Below are 12,277 nucleotides of genomic sequence, written 5' to 3'. Positions count from 1 at the left end.
TTTAAGTCCGAGTTTTTGGCACCCTAAAGAAAAATAATTCTATATGTCAAAATTCGAGCTCATGTTTGAATGGCATTTTTGGGGTTTAAAATTATTTTTGGGCATTGTGTTATTATTAATAACATAGCATCACTACCATAGTAGCATGATCTACAGTAGGAGGAGCAATGCATTAAAGGCACGATTAAACCACCAATGGAATAATGCAGGATGTTTAACCAGGATCGAGGGAGGAGAGGAATTCAGAGACAAATGGAAAGAGGAAAGACAGCCCCATCCAGCCCAAAAGGCTGAATGGGAAAGGCGCCACAGAAAGATGTCCTCAACCTTTCACCCACCACTTAGACGCTCTGGCTGGACACCCCCATCAGTGAGGATTGGACATGTGGAGGAAGGGGAGAGTGGAAGGAATGCGGAAGGGTGAGAAGGTAGAGGGGATGCTGTGGACTACATTGGAGGACGGGATCAGTGTAGTGCAGATAGTGAGATGGAAAGGGAGAAAGAGAAGACGGAGATAATTAGACAACAGTAGAGGACATGTTGGTCAGGAGGTAAAGGGGAGAAATAAGAAAGACCAAATAGTAGGAAACGTAAAGCAGATGAAAGAAAAAAAGGAGCAAACGTAAATAAATGTAGCTCAGATACAAATCTGGTTAAAAGGTTGTTGTACATTACCAACTCATTTCTGAGGAGAATATATGGATTGTCATCTGTAGGTCTTCAAAGTGGGATTTCTTAGGTTTTCTTCATGAAGAGGTGTGGCTTGTCACTGTGGAAGGAGGAATTCTTGTCAAAGAGGGCAGTCACCACAGACAGTTGCTTTTTAGCGCAAATATCCCTCATCAAAGTATACCTAGGTGGTGGGATGTCTTTGATAATGTGATGAAAAACCCTAGAACTTTGTCACATGAGATAGCCATTTTTGAACACTGCAACACTCAACTAGGGCACGAGTCAGGGGTACACACAGGTACACAGCTTCCACCCACTATTTTACAGGGTGGACGCCGTCCCCCCAGCCAAGAAATTGTACCCCACACATAAATATGTTGAACTTGCCCCAGTGTAAGACACCGGGACACGTTCAGCAGCGCCTGCACGTTGTCTGCTTTCCACTTCCAGCAGCAACGTACAGGCAGTGAGGGAACCTTTTTTCACCTCCAGCTGGGCCATTCAGCCTCCTTTTGTTTGTGTATGCTTACTGTGGAGTCTGCCTGGAACCTCACACTTAAATGTAAATGCCAGAGAGGGAAACAAAGGCACCCAGCGTGCCTTCTATTCACAGGTACTTAAGAAAGGAATTCTTTTGCTTTTGTTCTTTCCCTCTATATAAATGCAGACACTGTAAGATTGTCAGATGGGTTGGTCTGTGACAGTATTTACACAAATTATTTAAATAGCACTATTTTATTTCTTGTGGCATCATGGTGTGATTTGCATACTGTCTTACTTTCAGGGCCGGACTGGCTACCGGGCAGTTGTGTGTGCTGCCGTGCTGGGGGCTAATTTCGTTAATGGGGACGTGCGTGTGCAAAACGAAATTCGTTTTGCTTTTTTTATTTCAAATCGCACGCAGGTCCCCATCAACGAAATAATCCCCCACCACAGAGAAATTAGCCCCTCGCTCAGCAGCACACACAACTGCCTGGTAGCCAGTCCGGCCCTGCTTACTTGGTCAGTCCCCCCACTTCTTTTTATAGGACTTGTGCCCTGCACTCAACCCAGGAAACGTTCACCACAAAGAGCTTTAGCCAAAAAGTGTTTCCATCTTTTGTGTAAGAAGTTACAGCCACTTAGTGCAAGGACACTTTTGCAGTAGAAATACACAATGGAAGAAGCACAGTCTTTAACATCTGTGAAGATTTAACATCGTTGGACCTTAAAACACTTTAACCCCTATCCCACTACATCTCCTTCATTTCAACTCATTAGGCCTATGTTCAGGCTGTGGGTAAAATGTTGAACTTGTAAACTGCAATTAAATATCACCGTAGCTCACCCTACCACATTTGCACAAACTAAGAAGTAACAATCAAGTAGGCCTACACCAATGGTTTTGATCTTTCCAGTAATCCACCAATGAATGAAGATTAGGGAAAAAACTGAAATGATTTGGAATCTGAATGTCTGACATAATATCGACATCAAAAATATCGATGTAAAAAATATCGGAGACGGAATATCGATGTCAAGAATATCGAAGTCCTATCTACATTAAGGTAAGTACAAAAATATCGAAAAAAATATATCTTTGTAAAAAGTATCTTTGTAAAAAATATTGTTTTTTTAATGTAAAATTAAATAAATAATACATATAATTAAAATAAACATAGTTAAAAATATTTTTACAATTATAAGTAATACATGTAATGTAAACAAAATTCAAATATACATATAAAATATAATACATATGCTTAATAATATTTTCAATTATTTACTATAATAACTTATAAATTGTTAAATAACATTTTATAAATTATAAATACATATATACACATACAATAATATAAATAAAGATATCAAAACTATATATAACAAATTATAAAAAATTATTTTAAATAAATTATGCACTACATTAACTAAAACAGTAAATATTTTATAGCGTAGAGGCAGGGCCGGACTGGCTACCGGGCAGTTGTGTGTGCTGCCGAGCGAGGGGCTAATTTCTCTGTGGTGGGGGATTATTTCGTTGATGGGGACCTGCGTGCGATTTGAAATAAAAAAAGCAAAACGAATTTCGTTTTGCACACGCACGTCCCCATTAACGAAATTAGCCCCCAGCACGGCAGCACACACAACTGCCCGGTAGCCAGTCCGGCCCTGCGTAGAGGTAAAAATTACTGTTCCAGCTCCAGAGAGTGCAACAGTAGGGAAAGTGTTGGACAGCGTAGGGGTTAAAATTACTATTCCAACTTCAGAGTGTGCAACAGTAGGGAAAGTGTTGGATAGCGTAGAGGTTAAAATTACTATTCCAACTCCAGAGGATGCAACAGTAGGGAAATTGTTGGATAGCGTAGGGGTTAAAATTACTATTCCAACTCCAGAGGGTGCAACAGAAGGAAAAGCGTTGGATAGCGTAGGGGTTAAAATTACTATTCCAACTCCAAAGAGCGCAACAGTAGGGAAAGTGTTGGAGAGCGTAGGGGTTAAAATTACTATTCCAACTTCAGATTGTGCAACAGTAGGGAAAGTGTTGGATAGTGTGGGAGATAACATTACTATTACAACTCCAGAGGGTGCAACAGTAGGGAAAGTGTTGGATAGCGTAGTGGTCAAAATAACTTACTAATAATGAAAATAATTTTTGTTGTTAAAAAATAATAATTTAATGATTAAATTACAGTAAATTGATTAACAGTACCAATAATTATGTAAAAGTAATTACCAATTAAAAATAAACAATTAAAATAAATACAATTAAATAAGAACTAATGACAATTTATTACCAAATAATACTTTTTAAAAATTCAATACCAAAAAACAATAATTATTAAAAAACATTTAGCAATTAATAATGAATTAACAATAAATTATAGAAAAAATACCAATAAATTATAAATAATCACATTTAATTACCAATTAATAATACATGAATACTAAATTAATTTAAAAATGTGTAATTATTAAAAAGTTATTACCAATTAATAATTGATTAACAATAATTTAATTATCAATACTCAACACTAAAATAAATAATTACTTAATTACAATTAAATTAATTCCCACCCTATTGTCCTATAATCTCATAACACACTTCAATAATAAATTAATACAACTTAAAGGGCTGTGCCTGGAAAGGGGTGTGTGTGCCGTTAATGGGAGGACTGATTCTGATAGGATGGGTGCTCCCACCTATAACTATGGTGGCAGGAGCAGTCGTATTGATTAAATGTTTTGAAATGTTGAATTCTGGAACTTTCTAATCCATATGAGGGTTCAGGCCCGGCCGGAAAGCGACCATAACCCACTGATCCTCCTAATTAAGGCTTTGACTTCTTATAACCATCACACAGAGCAGGTTGGTGAGCTTTTGCGAGAAATTTCCTTAACTAATGACCTGAGGAGAGTAAGATGGCCAAGGCTTGTTGACAATGGAGGGGATCTTGTTGCAATGAAGGACTTGGTTGCACAATCTATCACCCTTTTCAAGGCTGCCCTACACAGGAGGACATTGATTTAATTTCTCCCCAGGTCCATTGTGATTTGTTTCTTAACCTAAAAAAAATGTTGTTAAAAGGAGTAACAAAAGGGTGGAGGCTAGGGCGGTAAAGGCCTCATGGTATAACAAACACTGCAGAGATGCTTACCGTAAGTTGTCCTGGGCTATCAGATCCAAAGAAATGGGTGAGGTGAAGGTTGCTAGGGATAATTACAAGGCAACCCAGTTTCAGACCAAAAAAGAATGGGATGAGGATCGCTGGAATGATCTTCTTCATGCAAGCAAAGAGAAGAACTTGTCCCACTTTTGGCAGCTGGTAAAACGGGGGAGCTACGGGACGCCCTCTAAAGTAATTAACCATGTCCCGCCGGATCATTGGGCTGAGCATTTCATGGCTCAGTTTTCCATCACTAACACTAATTTAGATGGTTTTATAATACCCAGCCCAATTCCAGCTTTGGTATTTACCAACTCTGAGGTTGAGACTGTTCTTTCTCTTGTTCCTAGAGGAAGGGCGCCGGGACCGGATTGTGTGCCTGCTGATTTATTCATCCATGATAAGGAGAACTGGGTGCTTTATATTACTTTCCTGGCTAACTCTATAGCTAGTGGTGCATGTATCCCCGCCACATGGTCTGGAGCAGTAATAGTCCTGGTGTACAAAAAGGGAGACCGAGCGCAGCCAGGAAATTACAGGCCCATCAACTTGTTAGATTGTATACAAAAAATTGTTGCAAGACTAGTCCTATGCCGGATTCAATCCTGGTTAGAGGATGCTAATATTCTATCACCCATGCAGGCAGGGTTTCAGCCCCGCATTAGCACAATCAACCAGGTCCTGAGGTTTGTGATGATATATTGGAGGGTTGTCCTTGTAGGTGGTGGCACGCTTTACGCGGCATTTATTGATTTAAAATCAGCTTTTGACCTTGTCCCACGTAGCAAAATGTGGAGAGCCTTTCTTGAAGTGGGAATGCCCCTGGCGCTTTTATCGGTGTTAGTCACTGATAAATTTCGGGTGGAAAAGGGTGTGCGCCAAGGATGCGTTCTTGCGCTTACCTTGTTTTCTTAATTTATTAACAGGGTAGTACGATATTATTCCACATGTCCTACCGATGCTCCTATGCTTGGAGGAATGAAATGCTCCCTCCTCACGTTCGCGGACGACACCCTAATATTATCCAAGACCCAATCCGTGTTACAGGTGGCCTTGTCACGTTTTGAAGAGTTCTGCCGAGATCATGAGCTGGAGGTCAACGTGGACAAGACAAAATGTATGGTTCTCCACAAATCAAAAGTTGTTAGGGGTAAGGTCTACATGAATGATGTCACCCTAGATCAAACAGATGTGTTCACTTATTTGGGTATAACTCTAAATAGAAAATTGCATTGTAAATCATTAATTGACATGCTTGTTTTGAAGCACGTTCAGCTTGCTGGGGCCCTACTCAAAGAACACAAGCTGTCATGTACTAAACCCATTGCCCCTGCACTTACGATATATAACACCAAGGTGGTCAGTGCCGTTATATACGGTGCTGAATTATGGGGGCATGAGGATTTATCTTGTTTGGCCACCGCCCAAAATAGATTTATGGGAGCTTTAACACGGTTGCAGCAATCTTCCCCCCTGGTCCCCTTATTCTCGGATTTGGGCTGCCTCCATATTGAGGACCTAGCCAGATTCAGGCCTTTAGCCCTCTTGAGAAGGCTGTGGGCCACTCCTGAACTTGATCTTTATGCTAGAGCCCTCCTGGATTTTAGGGGGGTAGGGATCATATCAAATGGCTTCAGTATATCAGAGACACCCTTATTGCTATGGGGCTGGGTATCTTGTGGGATCATCCTGACTCGACCACCTTTCCCTCTAAAAAGGAGTTCAAGGCCGTTTAAATGGGTTTTGTCCTAGAGAAACACTTTTCTAGCACAATAGGTCCTTCCCTGACTAGTGACTTCCTATCCGTTAAGCATGTACCTGTGTTTGAGCCCTACTGGGATCTTATTTTAAAACCACTAGATAGGAAGCTCTATCACCAGTTTAGGGTTGGTTCCTTACACACAAGAGCCTTCTCAAGCAGATGGCTTAGGCCCACTCTGGACCTATGCCCGTTATGTCAGGCCTACTCTGAAACTATTTCCCACATGCTATTTGCTTGTTCAGCCTACAGTGTCCCGAGGAGGATATGGCTCAAACCTATATGTCTCGTCCTCGGTACAAGAGTTGCCAGTGAAGCCTTGAGGATCCTAATGTCATGCCCCCAGGAGGCCATTGTTATTGCTACCGCTAAATTTCTTGGGTGTGCATGGAGGTTGTGGCCCAACAAACTCAGGGCCTAAAGATGTGTCTTTTTATTCTGAATTCAGCTGTGGGGTAGTGTAAATTGCTTTTTAAACTTTTTTATGGCATAAATGTTGAGCTACTGAGTGTTCTATCTTATTTATTGTTTGTCTATTAATCATGGTCTTTCAATAGTGAGTCTTGACTTGTAGTAGTTTAATACTTGTTTTAGGGTTGTTTGTATACATTTTAACTATTTATTCTAATGTGTTTTACTAGGTTCATTTATGCTGGATTGTCTTTCATGATTTTATAATCGAAATAAAGACTATGATATCTGATATCTGAAAATATTACACTTAATATAATTACCAATTAATCAATTAATAACAATTAATTACCAATTAATATTAATCAATGAATACAAACTAATTACCAATTAATATAAATTAATTACCAATTCATAATTAGCTAACATAAAATTAATTAGCAATACCAATAAATAAAAATTAAATAATTACTTAATTACAATGAAATTACTTCCCACCCTAGTCCCCTATAAACCCACAACCTGCTACAGAACTAAAATACAAAATTGACTTTGAAATATTTAATAATTCCTAAAAAATATTTAATTAATTTAGTATGATTAAATTACTTCCCACCCTATTCCCCTATAAACCCACAACCCGCTACGGTACTAAAACGCATAATTTACTTAAAAAATTATTACTAACTTCTAAAAACTTCACACATATATTTTAAAACTAGTACAATAATTAACACAAATTATAAAAACCTAAATATAAAGTACATATCAAAATACATAATACTAATATTAATATCGATATTAGTAACATCGATATTTTTGCTATCGATATTACTAACTTCGATATTAACAAAAACGCTATTTCTTACCTTCAGGTCGATATTCTGGTCGTCGATATTCTTGATTTCGATATTCTGTCCCTCTGATATATCCAACTCGATATTCTTATAGGTTGATAACATTTTTCCGATATTTAGACTGTTTACCTTGGAATCTATGGTACAGGATTACGGCCTGGTTCGTTCTAATTAAGGTTCCTTGTTAAAATAACGCTGATGAGGTACTTACATTTTGAAGAGACTGAAACAGTTGGCATCATCTCAATAAAATGGCATACATTGGAAGAGTGGAAAGATACGGGTCTTTCTCAATACGGACAGCCGCAACCGGTAGTGGGAGTACCGGCCGGGCGGTGACGTGGGTAGGGGGAGGGGCAGGGTGGGGGAGTAGTAATGTATGGATTACAGAGTTTAACGGGTAAGTAAACATTTAAATAAATAAAATGAATTTCGTTGCATGCACTGCATCGCATTTGGTGATGCGGTGCACGCAACGAAATTAGTTTTATTAATTTATATGTTTACTTACCTGGTAAACTCTGTAATCCATACATTACTACCCCCCACCCTCTCCCCACGTCACCGCCCTGCAGGTACACCCTATTGACCGCGCCTGAATACGGAATTAAATAAGCAGAAAAAAGATGTGCACATAGTTTCACAAATGCTTCTGTCTGGGAAATAGGCAAACTCAGTAAAGGAATAGGATTTGTATTGTAAATATGTTCTACAGGGACTATTTGAAGACGGTATGTGAACAAGAAGCATAATAATTTGATGAAATTCTGTTGTTTTCTCGTGAAGTACTGATTTGTGTGTAATCACTTTAACTTTAGAGTGCCTTGAATGTAACAGGCTCAGAACAGCAACTACGCAACTGAAGTAAAGGAGGATTTTGTTAATGAATCCAAAGGGGAATTAGAAAGTCTAGTATGGTAGCATATATGCATGTGCCTGAATGTATCCCCAGCTAAGAATATCCGCATTAGATACCCTTTCTGCCCAACAGTGCACTTTTCCCTCTCTCGCCCCAAACTTACTTTTGAAAATAGCAACAAAACTAACTATGAGTCACGGGAGACACTGTCCTCAGATCCTGATCTCTTTGTAACTACGTTCACGGATTGCATTTTTTACACACCAAAGCTCTATATTGGTCCGCAGAAATGTTAGTGAATCGAGACTATATTTCTTCTTTATGTATTATGTATGCTTGTTTAATTTGAGAATTCTGACTTCTTTTTATCGCACTCCGTCTCAAACAACCACTACTGTTCAACCTATTGATTTTGAAGAAATAACGGTTTGAGTGCAAGGGGGGGAGGTATGTCTTTGAACCACAGGAGCAATAACTGCTAATTAATTGTAAGTTCAAAATTAATCATTTCTACGTAGAAAATATGTTACTCTATAGAGAGGGAATGCTACCTCGTGCATGCTGTTAAGTAAAATCAGTTAACCATTGGGGAAAAAGGAAACTCCCTAAAACACAATGTTATTTCTTTTCTTGTCGCCGTCAGGGAAACTACGAGAAAGCTTGTGAGTACTTCCTGCAAGCGTACGAGGCCGCCATCACCCTGACAGACCCTGCGCTGGTGGAGGAGGCCCAGGTGCACTACGGCATTGCGAAGGCTCATGCGATGATGGTGCCAGTTTGCAGCCACACGGAGGCAGCCGATAAAGCCAGCATCAAGCGGCTGGTGGCATGGAAAGAGATCAGAAGTGACGTGTTCAGTGACCCCTTTCCAGCTGGTAAGTCACTGGATTTGAAACACATTAGTGCTGCATGGCCCTTAATAGGAAAGGCATTCTTTCCTAGCAGTTGTATATTTATTAAATGTAATCTTATTCGAGTGCTTCATTTCAGTTTGCGTTGTTATCTCTGTGAGGTCTATGCGCCTTTAATTTGCAATTAACTTATTACTCATGTGTACGTTGCTATAAAAAAGAAAAGACCAGACGTCACAATTTTCTATAAATGCAGTGTGTATAACTGCCGGTTCGGAAGGATGCTTTTTGCTGACAGAGGTATCGACTACGTGGTTCCTGTATGAATAAATCCGATAAAGCGACATCTTCAGCCCATAGTTTCACAAGGTTGCACCTTTATTCAGCTCACAGTGCTCTTATCTTCCTGCACGTCTTCCACAGCAGGCATAAGAGCAGGCAACTAGGACCATCCTTTCTGAGTACCCCAGGGCTGGAAGAGGCATGTGTCCACACCGTATCACCACAGATCATCGTGAAACAAACCCCTTGCGTGATGCCGTTGACAGGGTTGAGACGCTAGTGCTGGCGTAGTGTAATGGGCCATGCTCCCTTTCTCACGGCGCCGTGCAAATGAGGGGATGTCTTTGCTTTTACACCTGCACCACATCCCTGATGTAAGTGGACGGGCAAAAATGCCCTTCAGTAAAGCGCTATCTGTCATATGCCCGTTGGCAAATATTTAATCCCTTCTCTCCCGTGGGTGCCCTTTAGGAGGGAGAACACAGATCTCCTGAGACAAACCCATGAGAGGTTCAGTCGCAGACTACACCCCTTTGTGATGACGTCCTTGATAACCTTGCAAAGAGGCTGTTGCAAAGCTGCGCTTGAGAATCCTTAGGGATGTGATGGGCAGAGACGTTTTAGGGCATTGGGAAAGTGAGAAAGTGGCTCCTGAGAAGTGAGCTTTCTCTCTTTGACTCCTGTCTATTTACTCTGTCTAAACCCCTCTGCCTACCTCTACCTTTGACTCTGTCTCTGTACCCTGTGTCTTCTGAAAGAGTGTTGGGGTCCTGGCTAAGACACATTTCAACTGTTTTTGTGTGACCATGTCAACTTTTAACATATCATTTAGCATTGTTTGGCATAATGCGGAATTGAGTTAGCAGGAAATGGGTAAAAAAAATCAACATTTCTTCTGTACTGGGGCCAGCAAAATGTCTTGCCGGAGGCCCCCATTAATCCTTAAGGTGACACAGCTCTCCTCAAGGGACTTAATGGGGGGGTGACCTTTTCTTTGTGTTCCTGTGCCGCTTTGTCTGTAGCACGTGCTAACGTGCTGAGCTAGTGCATGTGCTGCAGGAAGAGAAGTTTATAACCAGTTGCCCTGGTCCCTGCCCAGAGAGATGTACACCAGAGCACACCAAGCCTGTTGTTTGCCAGATCTGCAATAAGACCAATGATCATAAAACTTTAAGCAGTACATCCTGCAGTTAGGCTGGAGGGACACCTACTGTGACTCTGCAGTCTCTCTCCGTCTTCTGTTGTTTTGTAGAAAATGGCGTAGTTATACTTGGTTAGTTATTTTGTTTGGAAGAGCACACCTATTTTGATTTACTAAGTAATTTAACCAATAGTTTATCTCCTAAATACTTTTAGCTAAAGGTGCAACAGTGCTACACTTGCTGTCAATCCAAGTGTTGAGATAAGAAGCCCCTATTACAGTTGTGATAACCTGAGTGCACTGTTCACTGAGTCCAAATAGAACTCCTAAGTTAATACCACAATAAACTGGTTTAAACAAAAATATAATCAAACTTGATTGTCAATTATCAAACGGTATTATTCGATTCGATTCGATTCGATAAGTCTTTATTTCGAATTAAAAATTCATAAAAGACAAAAATACAATCATACACAATGTATAAAAAGACACTCCAGCAATATAATATTATACACAAAATATTACTAAGAACGAAAAGATGCTTTAGACATATGTATATAAAAACAGATGGGACAAAGATAATTTGCACAAAAGTTAATACCACTAAGAACCATACAGGGCGCTATATACAGCTAAAAAAAGGACATTCAGCATACAGGGATACCCAATTTCTTGGATCGGATCAGCCAGGCCCATCTTAAAAATTTTGCAACACCTACCACTACGGTTTCTGATCTAATAACACGAAGTTTGTGGAGTGCGTCTCGGAAGCCACCACTGTTCAGAGTCAAGCAGATCGGCCTTAACCACTTACTTCTTGGTATTATTCATATAGTCATGACATTACAAATGTTGTTTCCAAGAACGAATCATAAATGAAATACAAGAGGCAATACTTTGTCATTTCATGTATTTTAACAATTCTACTGAACATGGTGATTTATAAACAATGCTCCTGTAACATTCAAATGTATGCCCGATGCATTTCGGGACGTTTCAGTCCCTTCCTCAGGGGCGAATCTATAAAGGAAAATATTATGCTATATAAGTCATCATTGTAAAAGCTAACACCACGTCAGGCTCATTACTCAGTTTCCAATACATCTAATAAGTCTGTCCAAACGTAAACCCAGATAATGCAGTGTAGTTATTACCAATCATAGCACGTGACAAACTTACATCACCACTGTTGATGATTATGTTAATGTTGTGTTATAGGAAATTGTGTGGGTTACTTAACAGGAAAATAACCAGTGCGCTGGTGACTTCACCTGACTAAATGTGCTGAACACATGATGGTTACCTCAGTCACTGTAAAGAGAATTTAAAAAAACGTGTCATCCGTCCTGTCAAAAGGAAATTACATGTGTCATCTGATGATACTCATACCCATAATTGAATGTATTCTGAAAACATACACCGTTAGTATGCTCACCTGCACAATTGGCACGTTAAGGTATGAGTGACCTGATTGTCATTAGAAAAAGAAGCGTATTCCCATACCTACAACGAAACGAAATCAAATGTCACTAAAATAATAACAACATGAACCAGGTCGTGATGGCGAACAACTCGAGAGTAAATCATGCACTCACCTTCCGAGCTAATTGAATCACGCGTAGCGACTTTCAGGCAAAAGCATTGATCGAATGCCTTCCTAAAAAAGAACCAAGTTGTTATGTTATGTTAGGTCTACTTATATAGCGCATGGCTACCCCAGCAACGGGGCGTCCCAGCGCTGTGAACATGCCAGAGAACAGAGCGGCGCAACAGATGAAGATGAAATTAAATGGAAGAAAAC

At 39.8% G+C, this 12,277-nt stretch overlaps 1 protein-coding gene across 2 annotated transcripts in view; it reads left to right on the top strand.

Moving 5' to 3' along the window:
- Positions 1–12,277, top strand: part of TTC29 (tetratricopeptide repeat domain 29) — a 1,214,048-nt gene that overhangs the window by 850,607 nt on the left and 351,164 nt on the right. For both annotated transcript variants that reach the window (XM_078677661.1, XM_078677660.1), the window contains exon 10: positions 8,846–9,077. In XM_078677661.1, coding sequence (XP_078533787.1) covers positions 8,846–9,077 — 232 coding nt within the window. The remainder of the gene's footprint in view (positions 1–8,845; positions 9,078–12,277) is intronic.

This window comes from Lissotriton helveticus, chromosome 2_1, assembly GCF_964261635.1.
Source record: "Lissotriton helveticus chromosome 2_1, aLisHel1.1, whole genome shotgun sequence".
Classification (NCBI taxonomy): Eukaryota; Metazoa; Chordata; class Amphibia; order Caudata; family Salamandridae; genus Lissotriton; species Lissotriton helveticus.
This window is presented reverse-complemented; position numbering and strand designations above follow the sequence as displayed.